General features: G+C 43.7%; 1 protein-coding gene and 1 long non-coding RNA gene across 2 annotated transcripts in view; one reads left to right on the top strand and one right to left on the bottom strand.

Moving 5' to 3' along the window:
- Positions 1-10,014, bottom strand: part of LOC137382837 (uncharacterized) — a 39,310-nt gene extending 29,296 nt beyond the window's left edge. Inside the window, exons 1-2 of the long non-coding RNA XR_010977291.1 lie at positions 9,694-10,014; positions 9,433-9,558 (exon numbers count right to left, since the gene is read on the bottom strand). This is a non-coding gene — a long non-coding RNA (uncharacterized lncRNA). The remainder of the gene's footprint in view (positions 1-9,432; positions 9,559-9,693) is intronic.
- A 23-nt stretch (positions 10,015-10,037) lies between these two features.
- Positions 10,038-27,786, top strand: part of zgc:63587 (uncharacterized protein LOC393431 homolog) — a 192,341-nt gene continuing 174,592 nt past the window's right edge. Inside the window, exons 1-3 of the mRNA XM_068055332.1 lie at positions 10,038-10,163; positions 15,952-16,114; positions 18,131-18,182. Of these exons, the coding sequence (XP_067911433.1) occupies positions 18,162-18,182 (21 nt within the window). The 5' untranslated portion in view covers positions 10,038-10,163; positions 15,952-16,114; positions 18,131-18,161. The remainder of the gene's footprint in view (positions 10,164-15,951; positions 16,115-18,130; positions 18,183-27,786) is intronic.

Genomic DNA, 27,786 nt, shown 5'->3' with positions numbered 1-27,786 from the left:
CCACACTGTCTTGGCCAGTCTGGACATAGCAGTGGAAGCCTTTCCCATGCGCTTGTTGATTTCTGCATTGAGAGACAGGTTACTGGTGATAGTTGAGCCTAGGTAGGTGAACTCTTGAACCACTTCCAGAGCGTGGTCGCCGATATTGATGGATGGAGCATTTCTGACGTCCTGTCCCATGATGTTCGTTTTCTTGAGGCTGATGGTGAGGCCAAATTCATTGCAGGCAGCCGCAAACCTGTCGATGAGACTCTGCAGACACTCTTCAGTGTGAGATGTTAATGCAGCATCGTCAGCAAAGAGGAGTTCCCTGATGAGAACTTTCCGTACTCTGGTCTTCGCTCTTAGGCGGGCAAGGTTGAACAACCTGCCACCTGATCTTGTGTGGAGGAAAATTCCTTCTTCTGAAGACTTGAACGCGTGTGAGAGCAGCAGGGAGAAGAAAATCCCAAACAGTGTAGGTGCGAGAACACAGCCCTGTTTCACGCCACTCAGGAAAGGAAAGGGGTCTGATGAGGCGCCGCTATGCTGAATTGTGCCTTTCATATTGTCATGGAATGAGGTGATGATACTTAGTAGCTTTGGTGGACATCCGATCTTTTCTAGTAGTCTGAAGAGACCACGTCCGCTGACGAGGTCAAAGGCTTTGGTGAGATCAATGAAGCAACGTAGAGGGGCATCTGTTGTTCGAGGCATTTCTCCTCTAGCTGACGAAGGGAGAACAGCATGTCAATGGTCGATCTCTCTGCTCAAAAGCCACACTGTGCCTCAGGGTAGACACGCTCGGCCAGCTTCTGGAGCCTGTTTAAAGCGACACGAGCGAAGACTTTCCCCACTATGCTGAGCAGGGAGATTCCACGGTAGTTGTTGCAGTCACCGCGGTCACCTTTGTTTTTTCGAGGGTGATGATATTGGCATCGCACATGTCCTGTGGTACTGCTCCCTCATCCCAGCACAGGCAAAGCAGTTCGTAGAGTGCTGAGAGTATGGCAGGCTTAGCACTCTTGATTATTTCAGGGGTAATGCTGTCCTTCCCAGGGGCTTTTCCGCTGGCTAGAGAATCAATGGCATTACTGAGTTACAATTTTGTTGGCTGTACGTCCAGCTCATCCATGACTGGCAGAGACTGGGCTGCATTGAGGGCGGTCTCAGTGACAACATTCTCCCTGGAGTACAGTTCTAGGTAGTGCTCAACCCAGCGGTCCATTTGCTTTCGTTGGTCAGTGATTGTGTCCCCTGATTTAGATTTGAGGGGACGATCTTCTTGATGGTTGGCCCAAAAGCTCTCTTAATGCCATCAAACATTCCTCTGATGTTTCCGGTGTCTGAGGCCAGCTGAATGTGACTGCATAGGTGTTGCCAGTAGTCATTTGCACAGTGCCTGGCTGTTCTTTGTGCAGCGCTTCTGGCCGTTTTGAGTGCTACGGATGTTAACTCACTGGGGGCTTTTTTGTAGTTCAGCAGTGCAATGCGCTTAGCGGCTATGACAGGTTCCAGCTCTTCAAAATGAGACTGAAGCCAGTCTGCATTCCGCTTTACACGTTTGCCATGGGTGGTCATGGCTGACTCATAGATGGCGTCTCTGATGTGGGCCCACTTGGTCTCTGCATCCCCTGTGGGAGTGTTTTGAAGGGCTTTTCCAAGTGAATTTAGAAATTTTTGAAACAGCTGTGGATAAGAAATTCTGCTTGTGTTGATGCGCGGGTGGCCATTCTGCTTGGAGTGATGCAGCTTCTTTGGTTTGAATCTAACCTTGCTGCACACCAGGGAGTGGTCAGTGTCGCAGTCCGCACTGTGGAAGCTGCGTGTGATTTGAACACAGTTTAAAGAGGCTCGCCTTGTGATGATAAGGTCCAGCTGGTGCCAACGACGTGATCTTGGGTGCCTCCAAGAAACCTAAGGTTGTGAATAGTCATCAACTTGAAACATTAACTCTGTTTCTCTCTCCAGATGCTGCAAGACCTGCCAAGTATTTCCAGCACTTTCTGTTTTATTTCAGATTTCCACATCTACAGTATTTCGCTTTTATATTGTGCGAATAGTCTTGTTCAGCCTCAGTTGCCAGGGAGAGAGACGGAGTCAGTGGCTACAGAACAGAGTTTGTGGCAAGAACCGAATACAATGGCTTTGGTTTTCCCAATATTTAATTGGAGGAAATTTCTGCACGTCCAGTACTGGATGTTGGACAAGCAGTCTGACAACTTAAAAGACCTTGGAGGAGTCGTAAGAGATGGTGGCGAGGTAAAGCTGGTGTACGTGTGGAAACTAACGCTGTGTTTTCGATGATGTTGCCAAGCAGCTGCATGTGGATGGAAAATAGGAGGGAGCCAAGGACAGATCCTTGGAGGACACCAAAGGTAATGGTGTGGGAGAGGGAAGAAAAACCATGCAGGTAAATCTCTGGCTATGATCAGATGAGAATGGAAGCAGGCCAGTGCAGTCGCAACCAGCTGGATAGTGACAGAGGAGGAAGATGTGATCAACCATGTCAAAGGCTGCAGACAGATTGAGAAGGACAAGGAAAGATAGTTTACCTTTGTCACAATCACAGAGGATGTAAGTTGTGACCTTGATAAAAGCCATTTTGGTACTGTGGGCGCGGGAGGGTGCGAAACCAGATTGGAGGGATTCAGAAATGAAGTTCCAGGAAAGAGAGGCATGGATTTGGGAGGTGACAAAACATTCAAGGACTTTTGAGAGGAAAGGGAGGTCAGAGATGGAGCAGTATTTTGCAAGGACATAAGCATCAAGGGTTGCTTTTTTAAGGAGAAGGATGATGATGACAGATTTGAAAGAGAGGGGGAAAGTACCTAAGGAGAGTGAACCATTAACATCAGCCAACATGGGAGCCAGGAAGGGAAGTTGGGTGGTCAGCAATTTAATGGGATACAGTCAAGCGGGCAGAGGTGGGTCTCATGGACAAGGTGAGCTCAGAGAGAGCATGAGGGGAGACAGGAGAGAAACTAGAGAAAGATGCAAATTCAGGACTATGGCAGGAGGGGGTCTTACAGGAAGTTTGGTTTGGCGGGCTGGGGAAGGGAGGAAAGTGACAGAGGTAGCCGGTCAGATGGTCTCAACCTTAGTGACAAAGAAGCCCATGAGCTCCTCACACTTGTTAGTGGAGGTGAGTTTGGAGGCGATGGGGGATTCAGAAGACGGTTTGCGGTAAAGAAGCTTGTGTTTATCCTGGACCAGTGAGTAGTTTTGGCAGATGACAGCAGGACCTGATAGTGCTTTAGGTGGTCCAACCACAGAAATGGTGAATGGCTAAAGCAATTGACCAGCAGATTGTCAATTTGGAATAGGGTTGCCAACTCTAGTTGGACATAATCCTGGAGGTTTCAGCAGATTACTACTGTTCGGGATAGAAATGCAATACTGTACTAATGAGACTCCTGACTTGCTGTAGTCATGTGACCTCTACCATGAGGCACTCACTGCAGGCATCCATCAGCAGGCAGTTCAATAAAGGCATAGTACAAGCAAGACTGTTGTCCTGTGAACTCATAACATGTTGTCAGAGTGGAGCTGAGATTGAGTGTTGAAGAGCTATATAGAAGCACAGTTACTAAAAGAGGAAAACAGGAAAGTTCTGAGCGCTGAAAGATGCTAAAAGCCACAGGAAGCCACAGAAAAGGAACAAAGAAGCACTGGGTAAGACACAATGACTGTAAATCGTCCTCTCCTGGTGCCAGTCAAAATGATAGGTGATAAGAAGCAAAACTGGCAGTTTTCCCATTCGCAATGGCAAAATTACAAAATTGCGACAGATTTAATTAACAAACCAGAGCAGCTACGAGTAGCTACACTTTTATCACTGTTGGGGAGAGACTGTTATACACTGTATTCCACCCTAAGTCTCTACGAAGAACAAAAAAAGGACAGCAGAAATTTTGAAAGCCTTGAATGCATGTTTTGAACCCCAAGTGAATGTAACTTATAAACAGTATGTGCTCAATATCAGGGTCCAAAATGAAGAAGAGTCCATTAATCAATATGTGACTGCATTAACACAACTCGCAGAATCCCGTGAATTTGCACAAGTAAAAGATGATCTAATTAAAGACAGGATTGTATTAGGCGCAAGAGATCCTGCAGTAAGAGCACGTCTGCTGAGAGAGCAGAAACTTACTCTCAGGAAAGCGACTGACATATGCAGAAGAGCTGAGGTTGTAAATCAGCAGCTAGAGCATATTCATGGCCGAACAGATCAGGCCTTGCATTCTGCTGATAAACATTCCAGGCTGAAAGGGCAGAAAGATCACAGACAAAGGGCAGGATGCAAATACTGCAGAGGACATCACACAAAGGAAAAGAAGGCATGTCCAGCGTGGGGAAAGCAGTGTTCTCACTGCAAGAAGCTGAATTATTTTGCACACAAGTGTTTGGCTAGAAGGAAGCACAACAAGCAGGTACACATGGCCACTGGAGAGCTATCAGCCGAATATTCTGACAAATCACTATACACCATACAACAGGTTAGTTCAGTCAGATCGATAGGTGATAAATGGTTTGTGACAGTTGGAATGATGACTGCAGAAGGAGAACAACTAGTCAACATTAAGTGTCAGATAGACACTGGTGCGTCATACAACGTCATGACCTTCACAAACCTGTACGAAGTGGCTCAACAAACAGATCCAAAAATGAAGCCCCTGAGACTTATCAAATCCTTATGAAATCAAGACCACATGATGGCACCATACTAGTGTCGAGAGGACAAATTACTCTGGGAGCCCAATGCAATGTCAAGATCGAAGATCTGGAATTCCAGATCATTGATGGCAAGCAAAAGCCACTCATCTCAGCCGAAGCAAGTCTAAAGCTTGGACGAGTAATCCTCAACGTGCAAACAGAGATTTGCAACGTGTCACAGCACACTAAACCATTGACTCCGGACAGATCCTAGAGGAGTACAATGATGTATTTACAGGTTTAGGATGTCTTCCTGGAGAATATCATCTTGAAGTAGATGAGAGGGTAAGACCAGTTCAGTATCTGCCGAGGAAAGTTCCAGCTGCCCTCAAGGACAACCTGACAAGATAGAAGAGCTGGAAAAGAAGGGAGTAATTAACAAAGTGACAACCCCTACAGAATGGATTAGCAGCATGCTAGCAGTGAAACAAACTGGAAAGCTGGAATATGCATCGACCGAAGGATCTAAATAAAGCTCTGAAGAGATCTCATGACCCCATGCCAACCATCGAAGGAATTTTGCCACAACTTACAAAGGCAAAAATTTTCACTACCCTACATGCGAAGCATGGTAATTGGCAAGTTAAACTGGATGAAAGCAGCAGCTTTCTAACTACATTCTGGATGCCGTTCGGGAGATACAGATGGTTGCACATGCCATTTGGCATTTCCACGGCTCCAGAGGAGTATCAACGCAGACAGCATGAGGTAGTTAGTTATCTTCCCGGAGTGGAATCTATAGTGGATGATCGGCTAGTTTATGGATACGGGACACAACAGAAGAAGCCATTGCTGACCACGATCAAAATCTAGTGCGAGTGCTAGACAGAGCTCGCCAGATGAACTTGAAGCTGAACAAGAAAAAATGTCAATTAAAGATGCCCAAAGTCAAGTACATAGGTAATGTACTGACAGCAAAAGGTCTTCGCCTGGATCCCGAAAAGGTGAGAGCGGTAGCAGCGATGTGGCGACCAACAGATGTAAAAGCAGTGCAACGATTTATTGGATTCGTCAACTATTTAGCAAAATTCTTGCCCAATTTGTCGTCTGAGTATGAACCATTATGCCAACTCACTGCCAAGGATCTGCAGTGGTACTGGGGCACAGAACAAGAAGCAGCATTCACTAAAATCAAGCAACTAGTGAGTGCTGAAATACTATGATGTAAATGATGAAGTCACGTGTGACGCCAGTGAGACAGGACTTGGAGCAACACTAATGCAGCAAGAACAGCCGGTTGCATTTGTATCCAGGGCGTTAACGCAAATGGAACGATGCTACGCTCAGATTGAGAAAGAGTGCCTGGCCATTGTCTTTGCTTGCGAACATTTTCATCATTACCTACTTGGAAGAGACAAAGTGATAGTCGACTCTGACCATAAGTCACTTCAAAGCATTTTCCTTAAGCCGCTACTATCTGCTCCAAAGCATCTGCAAAGAATGTTATTCCGGTTACAGAGATATCATCTGGATATGATATACAAGCAAGGGAAACATGTACGTCGCTGACATGCTGTCGAGAACAGCAATCCCTATGAAGAAAATAGAGGATCCAACGACAGAGTGTGAAATCTTCCAGATCCAAAGTGGAGCTGCAGCTTGACATGCTGTGGAAGTCATCAACCCAGCAGAGACATTGAATCTGACAGACAAGACCTTGCTCAAATCAAGTGAACTCCCCAACAAGATGCATCTCTACAAGTGTTGCACGAACTAGTGATGAAAGGATGGCCTGAAAGCATCAAGGACAATCCTGTGGTCACACAAGCGTATGGGCATACAGAGATGAATTGACAGGCCAAGATGGCATGGTGTACAAAGGAAATAGAGTCATTATCACTAAGGAGTTGAGAGGAGAGATGCTAAAATGCATCCATGCAAGTCACCAAGGAATTGAGTCGAGTTTGAGGAAGGCAAGAGATGTGCTCTACTGGCCAAACATGAGCAATGAAATCAAGAACCACATCAGCCAGTGCAGTGTGTGTAATGTGTACCAAGCTAAGCAAACTAAAGAACCGTTGATGACACATGGCATCCCAGACAGACCATGGATGAAGCTGGGAGTAGACCTCTTAACTCTCGCAGGAACTGGTTATCTTGTCACCATTGACTACTATTCTGACTACTGGGAGGTAGACCAGCTGACTTCAACGACTACTGGTGAGATTGTAGAATGCCTGAAAGCACACTTCTGTCGGTACGGCATTCCAGACATTGTGATGAGCGACAATGGCCCTCAGTTCACAAGTGAAGAATTCAGCTGCTTCATAAAGGATTGGGAAATTCAACATCATACTTCATCTCTACACTATCCCCAGTCAAACGGAAAGGCTGAGGCGGCAGTGAAAATCGCCAAAAGAATCAAAGAAATCGAGCAAATTCAGCACAGATATACACAAGGCAATCCTCAAGTGGAGAAACACACCTACCGAAGGCAGGGAAAGTAGTCCAGTACAGAGACTAATGTCACGCAGCACCCAAACTACTCTTCCAATAGCAAAAAAGATACTGAAGGCAGAAGTAGTAACAGGTGTGAGTGACAAAATCAAGGTGACGCGTTAGAAAGCCAAATTTCATTTTGACAAAACTGCCAATCCATTGCCAGAACTAAGCATTGGAGAGCCAGTTAGGGTACAAACCTTCAACGCTCTCAACAAGAGTCAGCCCAAGTAGCAATGTGGGACCAGCGTACAGCAGTTGTCACCTTGATTGTACGTGGTGGAAGTGAATGACCAGATATACCACTGCAACCACAGGCACACACGCATAACTGGAGAAGCTGTTCCGTCACTGCAGGCAGCCGATCAGGAAGATGTGAACTCACCATCTGCACAGACCACATATCAACAATCAGTCCCAGAGATCCACAGCACCCCAACAACGGAAATGGAACAGTTACCACGGCAACAAGGGAGGAACGCACTCCGTGGAGAAGGAAAATCACCCAGATGAACAGCCAACAACACGCACACGCACCATTACCAGACTGGCACGATTTAAAGACTATGTGTGCAATGCATCTGCAGAGACTGACAAAAATAATGAACTGCAAATGCACAAGAACAGTTGTGTGCATAGTGGGTAATGCTTAACCAATTTACAGGAGTTCTTTGAAGAAGTAACGTGCTGTGGATAAAGGGGAACTGGTGGATGTATTGTACTTAAAGGCATTTGATAAAGTGCCACATCAAAGGTTATTGTGGAAAATAAAAGCTCATGGTGTAGGGGGTAACATATTGGCATGGATAGAAGAATGACTATCTAACAGGAAACAGAGAGTAGGCATAAATGGGTAATTTTCTGGTTGGTAAGATGTAACGAGTGGTGTGCCACAGGGATCAGTACTGGGGCCTCAACTTTTTACAATTTATATAAATGACTTGGATGAAGGGACCAAAGGTATGGTTGCTAAATTTGCTGATGACACAAAGATAGGTAGGAATGTAAGTTGTGAAGAGGACATAAGGAGGTTACAAAGGAATATAGATAGGTTAAGTGAGTGGGCAAAGAGCTGGTAAATGGAGTACAATGTGGGAAAATGTGAAATTTTTCATTTTGGAAGGAAGAATAAAAAAGTATATTATCTAAATGGTGAGAGATTGCAGAGCTCTGAGATGCAGAGGGATCTGTGTGTCCTAGTGTTTAAATCACAAAAGGTTAGTATGCAGGTACAGCAAGTAATTAGGAAAACTAATAGAATGTTATCATTTATTGCCCGGGGAATTGAATACAATAGTAGGGAGATTATGCTTCAGTTATACAGGGCATTGATGAGACCACATCTGGAGTACTGTGTACAGTATTGGTCTCCTTATTTAAGGAAGGACGTAAATGCGTTGGAAGCAGTTCAGAGAAGGTTTACTGGACTAATACCTGGAATGGATGGGCTGGCTTATGAAGAAGGATTGGACAGGCTAAACTTGTATCTGCTGAGTTTAGAAGTAAGATGCGACTTGATTGAAACACCTAAGATCCTGAGGGATTTTGACAGGGTGGATGTGGAAAAGGATGTTTCCTCTTATGGGAGTATCTAGAACTAGGAATCACTGTGTAAAAATAAGGGGTCACCCATTTAAGACAGAGATGAGGAGAATTTTTTTCTCTCAAAGCATCGTGAGTCTTTGGAACTCTCTTCCTCAAAAGGCAGTGGAAGCAGAGTCTTTGAATATTTTTAAGGCAGAGGTAGATAGATTCTTGATAAGGAGCAGGTGAAAAGGCTATTGGGGAATGTGGAGTTGAGCTTCCAATCAGATCAGCCATAATCTTATTGAATGGCAGAGCAGGCTCAAGGGACAGAGTGGCCTACTCCTTGCTCCCAGTTCATATATATGTTTGTATGTAATTTGGGCAACTCAGTGTAAACGATAATGCATGCAATTTTGTTTGTTTGAAAACAATGTTTGGGATAGAAATGCAATACTGTACTAATGAGTCTCTTGGCTTGCTGTAGTCATGTGACCTATACCATGAGGCACTCACTGTAGGTATCCATGAGTAGGCAGTTCAATAAAGACCCAGTACAAGCAAGACTGTTGTCCTGTGTGTTCGTAACAACTACCTGTCTCCAATCACCCCACCCAGTCAAATCCCACCACAGCAGAAGGTGGAATTTGAATTGAATTAATAAATCTGGAATTTAAAGCTAGTCTAATGATGGCCATGAAACCACTGTCGATTGTTGTAAAAACCCATCTGGTTCACTAATGTCCTTTAGGGAAGGAAATCTGCTGTCCTTACCTGGTCTGGCCTACATGTGACTCCAGATCCACAGCAATGTGGTTGACTCTTACATGCCTTCGAAACAGCCTCGCAAGCCACTCAGTTCAAGGGCAGTTAGGGATGGGCAATAAATGCTGACCTGGCCTGCGACGCCCACATCCCATGAAAGAATAAAAAAAAGTCAAATGATCTACTACTTACTCCAATGCATTTTATAACATAAACAAGAGGATTCAAAGTTTTTAAAAAACAATTTTTGCATGTCCCTATGATTTTTACCTGAGTTACTTGCAATGATGTCCTGCAGATTAATCTTTAATTCCACGGGGGGGGGGCTATGAACTCTACTACAGAGGGGGCAAGTACCCATCTCTATTGCAGTTCCTTTGAACAGAGCAAGGCTATAAGTCTTTCTCCTGCAATTGGACACAGGGAGGGAAATGATTCACCTCAAGATACAAAAGTAGAACTATAACCAATTCCGAATAAACAGAACTCTAAACCTTGTCAAAAACACAATTGGGAATACAAAACAAACACACCCTCTACCCCATGCTGCAGAGCCTGCCGGGATTTTGGATGAATCCTAGCGCGAGGCCTACCGGGATAACGGAGGAGCTGTAGGCGCGGTGGTTGATGGGACGGTGCCAGTGCTGCAGGATCAGGCGAGTGGTGCTGATTGATCCCTGTGCAGCCTGACGGAGCGGGTTGGACAGAGGGAGAAAACCGGAGACAGGCCTAACTGTTTGGTAAGTATTGTGTAATATCGGCGACTGGGAGCGGGGTTACGGTGCAGCGGTGACACGGGCAGCTCCAGAGTTAAAAAAACCTATTTGCCTGAGAGAGGAATGTGGGAGGGATTGGAGCAGCGAGGGATGGGATGGCGGGGGGAGGGGAAAGTGAATGAGGAAGGGAGGAAAGAGCGAACGTGGGAAAGAAAGAAGGGCTTACAGTGAGGAATGGAAAAGAGAAACTGAAGGAGAGTGGAACATCCATCCTTCATCACCCCCGCCCCCATCCATCTCCACAGCACTGCTGTTCTCTGGTTCCACTCCTGTCTGTCCCAAAGCAGTCAGAAGCACCCCTTCTATCAGCATCTATGCCTGTATGGTCATTTCTGTGTCCCTTTGTGCCATTATCTGCATAATGTGAGGCCGATGACAGTCACGTCACCACAACTGTTAGCGTGCTGTCTGGCTGCCTCTTAGACATCAATTCCTGGAGCTCACTGTGTAGTTCAATGTCAGTAAGATTGAAATAATCCTATTTGGTTCCCAGAACTGTGCATTTCACATGCTGCTTCTTTTGGTCTGCCCACTGCTTGCTCAGACTGAAGCCAACTCTATACAATTGAAGTGTCGTACTTGAACATGAAGTGAGCTTCATACTACTCAACCAATCCATCAGAAAGAAACATTCATACAGCATTTTTTAATATTCACTAGATGTCCCAAGCATTTAATTGACAGTGCAGTACCTTTGAAGTGCAGTCCCTGTCTTGTAGGTGGAAAGATTGCTTACTTCCACCTCAAGACCATCAGCCACCTATACTCCCGACCTCACTCATCAATGACCCTCATCCACGCCTTTGTCACTTAAAGGAACAGTTTCTCCACTGACACCCTTCCATAGTAGCCTTCCTAGTTCCACCCTATATGAACTTGAACCCATTTAGAATTCTGCAGTTTGTACCCTGACCTACACACACACATTACACATATCCTTGTGTACCTCCATTGGTTCCCTGTTCCCCAGCATATTGATTCCAGAATCTTCATACTTGTCTTTAAATATCTTTATAGATTTACTGTCTTTCTCCAAACATCAACTCTGATCAATTGTGCATTCCCCATCCCAAATAATAGAATTTTCAGCTAATCCATCTCAGCATGCTGGGACTTTCTCCTCAAACCTCTTAGCCATGTTAGTTTCTGTTATCCTTTGAAAGCCTGCTGAAAACTCAAAAGACTTTGAATATGCTTTTAGCCACTTCCTGTAGCTTCTATTTTATTTCCTGCTTGGTGTTCACTTCCCTCCTGTAAGGTGCTCTGGGGGATGTTTTGTGAAGTGAAAGATGCTATATAAATGAAACTTGTTCATATGCCCAGAGGGAAGGAAGTGTGGAGACAAGGGTGTATGTATCCTGGAAATTTGACTAGGTGTGGCAGTAGCAAGGTAAAATTGGCTACAAATGACCTTTCAGGAAACTAGATCATGTAATACAGGAAAGCTATTAGAAGTACACAGTCAACTTTTAACTGTTGACTTATTTCAGTGATGCTGTATCGGGTAAAAAGTAAAATATTTTATCAATATTTTGCAGTTTTGTCATTGGACAGATAATGTTAATATCTAAATTGCTCACACTGAGTCATGCACTTGATTTTGATCTTGATTTACTTCATAGTTTTTATTAAGTTTCTTCTTGTTGTAAAATGAAATCAGAATAAACTTCTAGAAATTCATTCTGAAGATCTGGAGAACAGGCAGCACTCAGAGTAGTTTGACGTACCGGATATCTCTGCATTTCTGGTGATAGGTCATGGGTTTGGGCAGTCAACTCTTCCTCTCAGGTGTAGAAGCTGGCTGCTTCCTGATCAGGGACAAAAAGTAAAAAGATCCATGTAAAATAATCAAATTTGTGTTTTTGTATGGGTAGGGTGTTGCTTTGCTTATATGTTTTTGTATAAACAGGATATTTTCAAAGTGCAGAATAAGCTGGACAGAACTGCATAGTGACATCTTTTGATATGTAATTCTTGATTAACAGCTGCTTTTTGGAGTTCTATAGGTTTTTTTGCTCCTATTATTCTCTTTTATGAAAGTTGTGTCTGTTGCTAGGATACAGTTCTGAGTAGCTGTCCAACGCTTTGCTTCATAGGTGAGCCTTGACAGTTATAGCATGCTATTCCACCATGGTGGATATCATAATTTAACACCCAACTGCACTTATCAGATGGGATCACTAGATAGTGATTGCTAGAAGGCTCCTCGGCTTATCTCTCCCCTCTTTAGTCCAGCAGCACTGGGGCTAGTAACAGCATTCAACAGCTCTCATGGCTGAGATCAACTAACTCAAGAGACTTGCTCATCAAAGCTCCATCTATATGGTTTGGACGGAAGAGTATCATACTGTTATGTTCACATGTTGGAACCATTACATGATGTAGCCCATTAGGGTTTGGTGAATCCAGATGTGTATGGCAGTCATCTGGCATATTTTATGTATTTCTTTGTTATCCCAATATGTTCTATGTTCACTGAGCCCTGTTTGCAGAGGTTGGGTAGATTAGGGTAGTCTATCAAGTCCACAAATTCAATGTGCTGAGTCAGGCTGGGATATGCCGGAGCAGGAATTTCTGTTATCCTACATTCATATCACTTAGAAGCATTGCAGATAAGGCAAGTGGTTCAGAAATACCAGACTTGTTAAAGCCTGGTGTGATGCTTAAAGTTTGATTTTGGGAATAGGGAAAGGGACAGAAAACCCAGTTGGGGAGCATAATTTTATACCTAGACGAGAGATACAATATATGGAACTGATTCTGTGACTTTCATTTCACTAACTTGTAATAAATTCAAATCCATCTTGAAAAGTTTGAAATCCTGGCCTGTTGCACAAGGACTAAGGTAAGTTGGTGGTGTTCTTAATCGTCAGTTGTCTGTACATCATTGCAACTTACTGTCTGAATTTCATTAGGTTAACTTGCAGTAATAAATCTTATGACAACTGACGATCAAGAACACCACCAACTTGCTTTGCACTGTGATTTTGCAAAACTGAAACGTCTTTGCAGTAAATGGCATTCCAAATGACATTTGGGTGTCCACAAGCTATGCCATCAGAATGGTGAAATAAGAAAGTGCTGGATGGGTGGTTGGATCAAAGAAGAGATTAAAATAGTTATATAGAGGAGGGAAGTAGAATGAAATGCAACATCGCAGCTACATCCTTATGAAATGTCTGTTCTACTTTAATTTATATAAATGGGGAGTATGTTTTTTATTTAATACATAACTGCTCTGTTATCATCTGTTCCCATCCCCATAAGTTCTTTCTCCTTTTGAAGGTAGTGTTGATTTTGATCCCAAACTCCATTTCTTAGCTTACTTGTTCCCTAGCCTTTGTGTACAGTTATGTACCTGTAGTTCAATCTAATCTCTCAGATTTTCCATTGCTCTTCTATACAATGGTCTGGGCGTGATCTGCATCCTATTGAGCACATGAGCTTTTGCTGAGCGCATGAACTTGTGATCTTTCACTCCATTGTGCAATATACTTGAAGTCCTGATGCATCAAAATCATTTTATTGAACTCATACAACTGCACTCCCTTTGGCTCAGTTTTGAACAGAGCCTGGTAAATATTCATTCCATGTGTTATTCAACCAATAAAGAGGGAGGATGTGGTATAGATAGCATAGACATTAACCATTATTTTCGAAAAGCATGTTTGGGAACCAGGAATTGTGCTGGAGGGTGGCAAGCCTTAAACTTCTATTCGAAAAAGGGTAAGCCTGAAAATGCTGGCCAGTTAGTCTTACTCAAATGTTGGGTACATCTAGGCTGAAATTTGTGAATATGTAGAATGGCGTGGGCTTATCAGGGACTGTCAGCAAGGATTTGTAATGAGCAGGTTATGTCTAATTAAATTTGAGTAATTTTTCAAGCATTGGCTATGGACTGGAATCACTTCTGTTGGTACTTTTGATTAGAGAAGAGTGCATTGGTTCACAGAGGCCTAATAGGGTGTCGGCCTGGGCTCACTAGTAGCACTATTGCCTCTAAGTCAGGAGGTCATGGATTCAAACTCTGCTGCAGAGACTTGAGCATATTATCTTGGCTGACACTGCAGTGTAATACACAGGGACATGCTGTCTTCTGGATAAGATTTTAAACTGAGGCCCCATTCGGTGTCCTGACCAATGTTCATCCCTCAACCAACATCACTAAAACAGATTATCTACATTGCTGTTTGTAGTGCTTTCTGTATGCAAATTGGAGGCTGTGTTGTACATTATAACAGTGACAACACTTCATAAGTATTGCATTGACTGTGAAGGACTTTGGGACATCCTGAGGTTGTAAAGGTGCAATGTACAAATTCTTTCTTTTACTGTGTGCAGTTCTGGACGGTCCACTAACGGTTCTAATATTCTTCCAATAGTTGTGAAGCAAGGCTAAATAAAGCTAGGGCTTTTCATTGGAACAGAGAATGTTAAATTGTAAACAGGTTTTTAAATTTATGAAAGGTTTTAAGTGGGTAAATAATGCAAGTTTGTTTCCACTGCTTGGACAATCAGTAGCTGGGCAAAACTCAGGATTATCAATAGAACAAAGGAGGTGTGCGTCAGAAGAAATGATTTCACAGTTGTTTATTAGACCATGGAATGCTTTACCACAAGCAGCGTTGAGCCGAGATTTATAACACCATTTAAAAGGGAGTTAGTTAAGATTTAGAAAAGGCAAAGCATTAAAAAACACAAGGAAAAGGCAGGGAAATGGCATTAAATTAGTGAACTCAAGTTAAAGAGTGAGCGGCGGTGCAGGTATGGTGGGTGGCAAAGCTTGGCTCTTCTGTAATCTTGATTCTATCCTTGAAGCTTGAATTTCTTTCTGGACAATGATCTTGGAAGCCAGTAAAATTGCATCAAAGCATATAGTGAGGTGACAAACCAGCAACGTGGTACACAGATTCTGTTCTGTGCTGAATGGCACAGCTGATTCTGAAGACTTTTAATGTTTGACAGTTCCCTTCAGCACCAGTTCAGCTGATGGTAGCAGCATGTCTGTGGCTCAAGAAATGTATAACCGTGAGTGTCCACATCTGATATTTAAAAGAGCTAGGACATGGGAATGTTACATAAGTTACTGACTGCTCCTTGCTCCTTCGCACTTAGATCTTAAATACTTTGTACACCATATAACTTGTGCTGTGTCTCTTGGCTACGAATCCTAATGGGCTGACATCCAGGATCTCCAGTGTGCTGTGCTACAATGTCACCCTGAGAAACAGCACCATTTTTTGCCATTCATTTTATGCAGGAATGCAACTGTTAGTCCTGGGAAACTAGTTGTGTTTTTCAGGACTGCTCTGGCACAAACGTTCTAACACATTTGAATGTGTATGCTACCCTCGTAGCAGCAAAATGCTCTGGATATATTGAACTTGTTGACTGGGCAGTCAGTCGTTAAAAGACTTGATGTGACTCTGGCTGTTCTTTTAAAATATGTTATATTTGAAGTTTATTTAAGAGGGATGATATTCTGTAAAGTCTGTGGGTTAGAAATTTGTCTTTGGCAGTAGATAAAAGCAGATGGTATTGAAATGGCTGTCCGTAATAAACCCTTGCGATATTCAGTCAATGGAACAAAATATCTGATGGAAAGTATAACTGACGGCCAATTTAATAAATCCTGCTTTGGCTACCGCCTAGGATAAACTTCTACTTCCTGAGCTGCTTATATGATGGGACTCAATGATCTATAATATGCGTGCCCTAGTAGTGACTCTAGCTGTTTTTTTTCGACTGCAAGGTTGCTGAGACCAACTGAGTGCCCTGACAGCGATCGGCTAACTCAGTAACGATTGGGAATCGGACCTAGGAATTGCCTGAAGTCAGTTAACTACTGCAGAACCTTACGTGGCCAGCTGGGAAGCCTTCCTTCAGTCTTTGCAGTGAACAACAAAGTACTAGAGGTACAGGAAAATCTTGTAATCAACGAAGGGCAGAAAATTAAAGGGCTTAATCTATACATTTATTTAATATATTAAAAATACTGCATCTGCACGCACTTCCTGTTAACTTTTCCATTATGAATTCCTGTGGCCCCAGTTCTGGTTGAATATGTCTATGTAAGGCTTGTCAGACTGTAATTACATTGTCTCCAGTTCTGTCCCCGGGTGGAGAAGCTGCAGCACAGTCACTGCATGTGACAAGTTGACAGAGGCAACTTCTATTACAAATATGGACATCGGAATTTGTAATAGAGACATAAACATAGGGACAGAGTGTGTGATTTTAAGATGGGGATTGAATTACGTCTCTGCACTAATCCAACTTTCTCCTTCCCTCTAACCCTGCTCCACCTGAAGACTGCACTTAGTCATGTGTCCTCAAGCACAAAGTCAACTAGTAATTTAATAGTCTTCCATCTACATGTACTTCAGTTTTTCCCATTATAAGTTCCCATTTATAAGGAAAACTAAATATGTAAACTTGCCACGCTTGAATTACACACTCCTACAAGTGAAGGCACTGTAGTGCCGTGAATTGAGAGGCCATATTATAATTTCTACCACAAAAGCACCATCTATGACATTTTTCTATGTTAAAGGCACTATATAAATGTAAGTTGTTTAAGTGTAGCTATGTTGTAAGTCCTTTTTGGGACAGTTTCTTGGTGGATTGCAAAACCAATTGAGCCATGTAACTCCAATAGAGTGATTAGTTTGGAGATTGGACTCAGCAATTACTGCCAGAGTGGGGCATTACGCTATGTGTGTGTACATTTGTTCTCAAAGATAAATTTAGAGAGATTATGGAATATTATATAAAAGTTGCTGTTTTTCATGCAGACACCCTCTAATCTCATCCATGCTCCAAGTTGCTTTTCTTAGCTGCTGAACTGTTGTCAGTATTTTCATTCAGATAAGTCTCATTAGTCTGGTGAGAAACACATACTGTAGAGTTTTATCTTCCACACTGTTTATGTGAGTGAGCCAACTTAGTAGCTGTGTCAGGATGAAAAGATCTTTAAGTGCTTTTATTTCCATTATGCTATGGAACATGGACATTCGAGGATGGTTGTGTAGCTGAGACAGTATGGAAAGGGCTTTGTACAGGCCTGTGGTTCTGAAAACTGTAGACCACCAGTGCCTTTTACAGCTCCAGTATGTAGCAAGTGCCCTGTGCTGCAGCCAGTTGCTCAGCATGGCCAGTATTTACTGCATGATAAAGAATACCTTTGATAGATTTCTGATGCACAAGATATAATCCATAATCATGGTGAATTAAAGGATGTAATTAAACTTCTCCAGTTCATGTTATCATTCCTTGTAATTCAGCTGTAATGGATCTGTCTACAAAGTATGGAAAGAAACACCACCCTCTTCTTAAGGTGAACCAATTGATTGTGTCGACTACCAAATGTTGCCCGGAAATATTTGCAGTAATATCATTCAGCAATGGCTACTTTACATTAAGTCAGAAAACCACATCTGACCTTGTTGCCAAATGTGCAACAAGAAATGCAGTGCTATTCTTGCCTCCTCTAGCACAGCTACACTGTAAGTTCTCTGAGCTTTTGTACTATGGTTAAGTCTTGCCTGATGTGTGGTGCAAGGATAGATGCGTTCCTTTTCTCCAGTCCATGCTGATGATATGGTTTTATTCACAGCTTTAATTGTGATTCTGTTTTAAAGTTCTATCTTAAGAGTGCATCTGTCTGAAGAAAAAATGCATTTAGTGAATTGGGTAGCTGTTGGCACCATTTCTGTGCAACGACCTGTAGCTGTCGATGATTTAACTGTGCCATAGTTGGTACTGAACCCAAATAGAACGTGTGATGAAGTCACTAATTGCCTTTTGACTCTAATTTGCTTGTGTGCTCTGTTCTGGGGTTGTGCTGAAATTCCTAATCCATTTTGTTAATGCCGAGATTCCTGATCTATCTCATTAATGCCTTGTGTTTGTGTATTGTATTTTTCCTGCAGGCTATTGTGAACTGTGAAGTTAAACACTACTATGTCGACAGAAAAGGCAAAGGTGAGTAACTTTTTTTGTATAGTTGCATCGTTGCACTTCCTGGCCTGACCCTGGAATATAATAGTAATCAGTCTCAAGCGCTTAATCATCGAACAGTTGTTTCATGGCGATAGAAAATTGTGTTCCAGTTCTGGGTTGATGAGAAGGAGACTGTAAGTCCATGCTACTGCTTCCATAACAGTTCATCTTGCTGGGTATGATGAATATTGAACTCTCAATTGCAGGTCCACATGGCCATTTTTCATGTAATTCATTTTACTGTCAACTTGTTGTAAAAAGAAAGTGAAGAAATGGAATCTACCCTTGATCCCCTGATGTTAATGTAAATACCCTGTTGAGGGAAGACTTTACCGTGTATATGAAATGTTTGAGTGAGATTGTCTGTCTGGAACTGATCCATGCTGAAACATACAACATGCAATTCTTCCAAACCATACAGAGAGAATAAAATAAGCTGTCAGTGTTCCCAGCTAGTTATCAATAAGTGCAAATGGAAGCTTGTTCAGTAGTTCAGTGTATGCTCCTAATTCTTGAACTTGAGTCTAATTGCAGGGATATGGGTAAAGAACATAACAGTGGAGCTAACTGGATTGCTCTACAAGAGCTGGCAAAGACTAAAATGAGTAAATGGAAAAAAAGAAAGACTAAATAAAACAGCCTCCTTCTGTGTTGTACTATTCTACAATTCTATGAGAAAAACACATCCCTTTGAAGGCTACTATTGAATCTGTTTCCACTACCCTATCAGGCAGTGCATTCCAAATCCTAACCGCTGATTGTGTAAAATCGATTTTCCTCCTGTCGCCTCTGGTTTTTTTGCCAATCACCTTAAATCTGTGCCTTTTTTCCATGAGAAGCAGAGTAATTAAGGAAAAACTATTAATACTCTTTATGACTTGAACACTGCTATCAAAACTCCTCATAGCCTTCTCTGTGCTTTGGAGGACAATCCCAACTTTTCCAGTTTATCCACATATCTGGTTCCAAGGATGAGGGATAACATTCTAGTAAAGCTCTTGTATATCCTCTCCATAGTCTTCATGTCCTTCCTAAAATCTGGCACCCAGAATTGGATGTATATTACTTCAGCTAGAGTCATATGAGTGTTTTATAGAGGTTCAGCATAACTTCCTGACTTTTGTACTCTGCCTGTATTTATAAAGCCCAGGATCCCATATGCTTTATTCATTGCCTTGTTAGCCTATCCTGCAACCTTTCAAGATTTGTGCAGAAACATCCCCAGGTGTTTGTTCTTACACCCCTTTTAAAATTGTATTATTTAGCTTGTATTATCTCCCCTCATTCTTCCTACCAACATGTATCACATCACACTTTTTTCTGCATTGAATTTCATCTACCATTCCACCAGCTTGCCTATGTCCTCTTTGAAGTCTATTACTATCTATTTTTTTATTCATTCATTCACGGGATGTGGGCATCGCTAGCTAGGCCAACATTTATTGCCCATCCCTAATTGCCCTTGAGCAGGTGGTGGTGAGCTGCCTTCTTGAACCCTGCAGTCCGTGTGAGGTAGGTACACCCACAGTGCTGGTTAGGAAGGGAGTTCCAGGATTTTGACCCAGCGACAGTGAAGGAACGGTGATGTAGTTCAAAGTCTTCCTCATTGTCCATCACTTCCAAATTTCATGTCATTGGCAAACTCTGAAGTTATACGCTTTACCGCCAGGTCTAAGTCCCTAGTACCGAATCTTGGGGCAGACCATTGTCTACTTCCCTCCAGTCGGAAAAACAGCTATTGACCACAAAGCTTCTGTTTTCTGTTGCTTAGCCAATTTTATATCCATGCTGCTACTAATTATTCCGTTGGTTTCAATTTTGCTAACAAGCCCATTATGTGGTACTTGATGCCTTTTGAAAGTCCATATACAGTACATCAGCTGCACCGCCCTTATTCACCCTCTCTGTTACCTTGTTAAAAAAAATTGTTAAGTTAGTCAAACACAATTTGCTCTTAAATCTATGCTGGCTCTCCTTTATTAGTCCATGCTTGTCCAGTTTTCTCACAGATTATTGTTTCTGTCAGCTTTCCACACCACTGACGTTGAACTGGCTGACCTGCAATTGCCAGGTTTGCCCTTTTCCCCCTAATTTGAACAAGGGTGTAACAATTTCAATCCTCAGGTCCTGTGACACTGCTCATGTGCAACACACAATTCTACTTTCATAGGCAAGTGCTCATTCTCTTTGAATCTGAATATTGATGGTGTATGTGATGTATTATGGGATAGCTGTCTGCAGGGTGAATAGTTAACCCTTTTTATAAGTAGTACACTGGAAACAATATGGGGATTTCACCAAACACATCTTAACTTCTGATTAATGGCAAATAATGCACTAACGATCCCTTAGACTTGGATGAAAAGCTATTAACTGTTTATTAAGAAGTAACGCTAACAGGAGCAAGATTAAAATGAGCAGCAAATTTTTAATGCATTGTAATAGTTCAACATAGCCCAGTGTCTTTCAAAGCAACAAAGAAACTGTTTGTGTTTTATTGCAATCCCTTTAAATACTTAGGATCACATATTTTTGAAGAAATCTTTTAAATAAGAAATTTACCTTGTGGTGGTCTTCATCATTAGCTATTATCAGCCTGGTGATATACCAAGAAAGTAACTAAAGTGCCAGTATACTTTCTTCCCATTGATCCAGACTGGTACAAAAGGAAGACAGCCAATCAATCAAAAACTAATTGTTTGTAAACAGTGGCAAACTAAGTTCACAGGCATTGGAACAGTCACCCGGAAAGCAAAAAAGCTGTTCATATACCTTCGGAATAGCCAAATTGTGAGTCCTGCTCACAGAACTTGCTGATGGGACATTTGCAAAGGGCGTAGATGGAAGAATAAATGATCAATAGCATGTTGATCAGTATTCGTTATTTCTGTCACGTGACAAATTTTGTCTCTCCTAATATTGGTTGAGCAATCCACTGTGGGCGGCACAGTGGCGCAGTGGTTAGCACCGCAGCCTCACAGCTCCAGGGACCCGGGTTCGATTCTGGGTACTGCCTGTGCGGAGTTTGCAAGTTCTCCCTGTGTCTGCGTGGGTTTTTGCCGGGTGCTCCGGTTTCCTCCCACATCCAAAGACTTGCAGGTGATAGGTAAATTGGCCATTGTGAATTGCCCCTAGTGTAGGGAAGTGATAGGGAATAGGGGATTACTGTAGGGTTAGTATAAATGGATGGTTGTTGGTCGGCACAGACTCGGTGGGCCGAAGGGCCTGTTTCAGTGCTGTATCTCTAAATAAAAATAAATAAATAAATAAACAAATGTCTTAGAACTGCTTTCGAAGTGGCATCTGAATTTGTGAATTTTCTTGACCCTGACTTTGCATACCAAGCTGTAGAGACAATAACTTCCCCATGGGAAATGCTGGGAATCCATTCTTGGGGGAAAAAAATTAACAGGACTGGTTTAAAAAATATTCAATTAAATATTGATCAGATCTGACATTGTGGTCAGTAGATTTGTACTGCACGTGCTCAACAGGAAACCAGCATGACTAAACCAAATGGACTTCTGCATGTGTGAAGAAGTATTGTGAAACTCTCCATATATATAGTTCACCTTTTGTTTCTGATAAAGTGAAGGAGAGGAAAGTGTCATGTCAATGACAGCAGTGTTTACATGATACAGTTTCATTGTAAATGGTTGTAAATTTAGAAGCGATCCATGTTTATCATGGCTTTACAGTGACTTATTTAGAGGAATTTGGGTCATGCCCTGAACTGATAACCATCTGATGAATCCAGAAGGAATTACTCAGTTATTGGGGTGGGGGCGAGAGAGATTAGTGCACTTCTAATATTTGATAGGTGATATTTCTTTGTGTGCCACACCTCTATAGTTTTCTTTCACTACTTAGGTTTGATTTATTGTCCTTTTGTGATTTAGCAAGTGGTTGTGTGGAGACCTTTATTTTGACAGTGGTCCAGACCATGTACCTTTCTCTCTCTTTCACAGTGTCTGCCCTGGCCAATTTGATGGATTTACTGCCTCCCCGTTTCACAGTGTATGTGAGTTTTTATTAGGAGTGCAATTTATGGTCCTGACAAAGGAGACTGATTTGCAAAAAGCTTTAATTCTGTGCAGCCAGGTTGACTATTCAGATTTCAATGCATCAATCTAGGTTATTTTTGTAAACTGAAATGGTTCATTTGATGGATGTCTGTTTTCTTTGTGCAAGGCTTTGGGTTGCAGCTGTTACGAAGGCATCTCCTGTTCATTGTGGTGATGATCATGGTGTTGATTGCTTGTTTTGCCTTCTCACTGAGGGAATAGGGAGTGGTGCAAACCTGACTGCTAAAAATGGAGTGACCTTGCTTTTGCCAAAGAAAATTACATGAATTATTCTGATGCAACTTTTTTATCTCTCTCATGTTTTTGTTCAATGCCTCAGGAAAGTTTTTTTATTTGTTTGTGGGTTGTGAGTGTCACTGGCTATGCCAGCATTTATTGCCCATCCCTAATTGCCCTTGAGAAGGTGGTGGTGAGCTGCTGCCTTGAACCGCTGCAGTCCATGTGAGGTAGGTACACCCATAGTGCTGTTAGGAAGGGAGTTTCAGGATTTTGACCCAGCGACAGTGAAGGAACGGCGATATAGTTCCAAGTCAGGATGGTGTGTGACTTGGAGGGGAACTTGCAGGTGGTGATGTTCCCATGCATCTGCTGCTCTTGTCCTTCTAGCTGGTAGAGGTTGCGGGTTTGGAAGGTTCTGTCTAAGGAGCCTTGGTGCATTGCTGCAGTGCATCTTGTAGATGGTACACACTGCTGCCACTGTGCATCGGTGGTGGAGGGAGTGAATTTTTGTGGATGGTGCGCCAATCAAGCAGGCTGCTTTGTCCTGGATGGTGTTGAGCTTCTTGAGTGTTGTTGGAGCTGCACCCATTCAGGCAAGTGGAGAGTATTCCATCACATTCCTGACTTGTGCCTTGTAGATTGTGGACAGGCTTTGGGGAGTCAGGAGGTGAGTTACCCACCGCAGGATTCCTAGCCTCTGACCTGCTCTTGTCGCCACGGTATTTATATGGCTACTCCAGTTCAGTTTCTGGTCAATGGTAGCCCCTAGGATGTTGATAGTGGGGGATTCAGCGATGGTAATGCTATTGAATGTCAAGGGGAGATGGTTAGATTCTGTCTTGTTGGAGATGGTCATTGCCTGGCACTTGTGTGGTGCAAATGTTACTTGCCACTTATCAGCCCAAGCCTTGATATTGTCCAGGTCTTGCTGCATTTCTACACGGACTGCTTCAGAATATGAGGAGTCGTGAATGGTGCTGAACATTGTGCAATCATCAGCGAACACCCCCACTTCTGACCTTATGATTGAAGGAAGGTCATTGATGAAGCAGCTGAAGATGGTTGGGCCTAGGACACTACCCTAAGGAACTCCTGCAGTGATGTCCTGGAGCTGTGATGATTGACCTCCAACAACCACAGCCATGTTCTTTTGCGCTAGATATGAGTCCAACCAGCAGAGAGTTTTCCCCCTGATTCCCATTGACTCCAGTTTTGCTAGGGCTCCTTGATGCCATACTCTGTCAAATGCTGCCTTGATGTCAAGGGCAGTCACTCTCACCTCACCTCTGGAGTTCAGCTCTTTTGTCAACGTTTGAACCAAGGCTGTAATGAGGTCAGGTGCTGAGTGGGCCTGTCGGAACCCAAACTGGGTATCACTGAGCAGTTTATTGCTAAGCAATGCTGCTTGATGGCACTGTTGATGACACCTTCCATCACTTTGCTGATGATTGAGAGTCGACTGATGGGGCGGTAATTGGCCGGGTTGGATTTGTCCTACTTTTTGTGTACAGGACATACCTGAGCAATTTTCCACATTGCCGGGTAGATGCCAGTGTTGGAGCTATAGTGGAACAGCTTGGCTAGGGGTGTGGCAAGTTCTGGAGCACAGGTCTTCAGTACTATTGCCGGAATATTGTCAGGACCCATCGCCTTTGCAGTATCCAGTGCCTTCAGTCGTTTCTTGATATCACGCGGAGAGAATCAAATTGGCTGAAGTCTGGCATCTGTAATGCTGGGGACTTCAGGAGGGGGCCGAGATGGATCATCAGTTCGGCACTTCTGGCTGAAGAATGTTGCAAATGCTTCAGCCTTGTCTTTCGCAGTGATGTACTGGGCTCCCCCATCATTGAGGATGGGGATGTTTGTGGAGCCATTCACGGCTGGATGTGGCAGGACGACAGAGCTTAGATCTGATCCGTTGGTTATGGGATCACTTAGCTCTGTCTATTGCATGCTGCTTGTGCAGTTTGGCATGCAAGTAGTCCTGGGTTGTAGCTTCACCAGGTTGACATCTCATTTGAGGTATGCCTGATGCTGCTCCTGGCATGCCCTCCTGCACTCTTCATTGAACCAGGGTTGGTCTCCTGGCTTGATGGTAATGGTAGAGTGGGGAATATGCCAGGCCATGAGGTTACAGATTATGGTTGAGTACAATTCTGCTGCTACTGATGGCCCACAGCACCTCATGGATGCCCAGTTTTGCATTGCTCGATCTGTTTGAAATATATCCCATTTAGCACGGTGATAGTGCCACACAACACGATGGATGGTATCCTCAATGTGAAGGTGGGACTTCATCTGCACAAGGACTGTGCGGTGGTCACTCTACCAATACAGTCATGGACAGAAGCATCTGTGGCAGGCAGATTGGTGAGAACAAAGTCAAGTATGTTTTTCCCTCTTGTTTGTTCTCTCACCACCTGCAGCAGACCCAGTCTAGCAGCTATGTCCTTGAGGACTCGGCCAGCTCGGTCAGTAGTGGTGCTACCGAGCCACTCTTGGTGATGGTCATTGAAGTCCCCCGCCCAGAGTACATTTTGTGCCCTTGCGACCCTCAGTGCTTCCTCCAAGTGGTGTTCAACATGGAGGAGTACTGACTCATCAGCTGAGGGAGGGCGGTAGGTGGTAATCAGTAGGAGGTTACCTTGCCCATGTTTGACCTGAAGCCATGAGACTTCATGGGGTCCAGAGTTGATGTTGAGGACTCCCAGGGCAACTCTCTCCCTACTGTAGACCACTGTCCCGCCACCTCTGCTGGGTCTGTCCTGCCGGTGGGACAGGACATATCCAGGGATAGTGATTGCAGTATCTGGGACGTTGTCTGTCAGGTATGATTCCGTGAGTATGACTATGTCAGGCTGTTGCTTGACTAGTCTGTGGGACAGCTCTCCCAACTTTGGCACAAGCCCCCAGATGTTAGTAAGGAGGACTTTGCAGGATCGACAGGGCTGGGTTTGCCATTGTCGTTTCCGGTGCCTAGGTTGATGTCGGGTGGTCCGTCCGATTTCATTCATTTTTATTGACTTCGTAGCAGTTAGGTACAACTGAGTGGCTTGCTAGGCCATTTCAGAGGGCATGTAAGAGTTAACCACACTGCTGTGGGTCTGGAGTCACATGTAGGCCAGACCAGGTAAGGACAGCAGATTTCCTTCCCTGAAGGACATTAGTGAACCTGATGGGTTTTTACAACAATCGACAATGGTTTCATGGCCATCATTAGACTAGCTTTTTAATTCCAGATTTATTAAGTAAATTCAAATTCTACCTTCTGCTGTGGTGGGATTCGAACCCATGTCTCCAGATCAATACCCTGGGTCTCTGGGTTACTAGTCCAGTGATAATACCACTACGCAACCGCCTCCCCATGAGGAGAGGTGGTGGTGTTCCCGTGTCTGCTGCCCTTGTCCTTCTGGGTGGTAGAGGTCCCGGGTTTAGAAGGTGCTGTCGAAGGAGCCTTGGTGAGTTGCTGCAATGCATCTTGTAGACGGTACACACTGCTGCTACTGTGAGTCGGTGGTAGAGGGAGTGAATGTTGAAGGTGGTGGATGGAGTGCCAGTCAAGGGAGCTGCTTTGTCCTGGTTGATGTTGAGCTACTTGAGTGGTGTTGGAGCTGCACCCATTCAGGCAAGTGGTGAGTATTCCTGACTTGTGCCTTGTAGATGGTGGACAGACATTGGGGAGACAGGAGGTGAGTTACTCACCACAGAATTCCTAGCCTCTGACCTGCTCTTGTAGCCACGGTATTTGTGGTTGGTTCAGTTCAGTTTCTGGTCAATGGTAACCCCCAGGTTGTTGATAGTGGGGTTTCAGTAATGGTAATGCCATTGGACCTCAAGGAGAGATGGTTAGATTCTCTCTTGTTTGACATGGTCTTTGCCTGACACTTGTGTGGCACGAATGTAACTTGCCACTTATCAGCCCAAGCCTGAATGTTTTCCAGGTCTTGCTTCATCTGGACACAGATACTGTGATACAGGTACTGCTTCAGTATCTGAGGAGTTGCGAATGGTGCTGAACATTGTGCAATCATCAGCGAACATCCCCACTTCTGACCTTATAATGGAGGGAAGTTCATTGATGAAGCAGCTGTAGATGGGCTTAGGACACTACCCTGAGGAATACCTGCACTGATGTCCTGGGACTGAGATGATGACCTCCAGCAACTACAGCCATCTTCCTTTGTGTTAGGTATCACTCCAACCAATGGAGAGTTTTCCCCTTGATTCCCATTGACACCAGTTTTGCTAGGACTCCTTGATGCCATACTCTGTCAAAATGCTGCCTTGATGTTAAGGGCAGTCACTCTCCCCTCACCTCTGGCATTCAGCTGTTTTGTCTGTGTTTGCACCAAGGTTGTAATGAGGTCAGGGGCTGAGAGGTCCTGGCAAAACACAAACTGAGCGTCAGTGAGCAGGTTATTTCAGAGCAAGTGCCGCTTGATAGCATTGTTGATGACCCCTTCCAACACTTTGATGATCAAGAGCAGACTGATAGGGTGGTAGTTGGCCAGGTTGGATTTGTCCTGCCTTTTGTGTACAGGACATACCTGGGAAATTTTACACATTGCCGGGTGGTGCCAGTGTTGTAGCTGTACTGGAACTGCTTGGCTAGGGCTGCAGCTAGTTCTGCAACACAAATCTTCAGTACTATTGCCGGAATGTTGTCTGGCCCCATAGCCTTTGCTGTATCCAGTGCCTTCAGCTGTTTCATGATGTGACGTGGAGTGAATCGGATTGGCTGAAGATTGGCATCTATGGTGCTGGGGACCTCAGGAGGCTGAGATGGATTATCCACATGATAGTTCTGGCTGAAGATGGATGCAAATGTTTCAGCCTTGTCTTCTGCACTGATGTGCTGGGCTCCCCCATCATTGAGGATGGGGATATTTGTGGAGCTTCTACTTCCTGTTAATTGTTTAATTGTCCACACCATTCATGACTGGATGTGGTAGGACTGCAGAGCTTAGATTTTATCCGTTTGTTCTGGGATTGCTTAGCCCTCTCTATTGAATGCTGCTTCTGCTGTTTGGCATGCAAGTATTCCTGTGTTGTAGCTTCACTGGGCTGACAACTCATTTTTAGGTATGCCTGGTGCTGCTGCTGGCATGCCCTCCTGCACTCTTCATTGAACTAGGGTTGATCCACTGGCTTGATGGTAATGGTAGAGAGGGGATATGCCGGGCTATGAGGTTACAAATTGTGGTTGAGTACAATTCTGCTGCTGCTGATGGCCTACAGCGCCTCATGGCTGCCCAGTTTTGAGTTACCAGATCTGTTCGAAA

This window comes from Heterodontus francisci, chromosome 23 (genome assembly GCF_036365525.1).
Source record: "Heterodontus francisci isolate sHetFra1 chromosome 23, sHetFra1.hap1, whole genome shotgun sequence".
Classification (NCBI taxonomy): Eukaryota; Metazoa; Chordata; class Chondrichthyes; order Heterodontiformes; family Heterodontidae; genus Heterodontus; species Heterodontus francisci.
The sequence above is the reverse complement of the archived record's forward strand: the minus strand, read 5'-3'. Positions and strand labels throughout refer to the sequence as shown.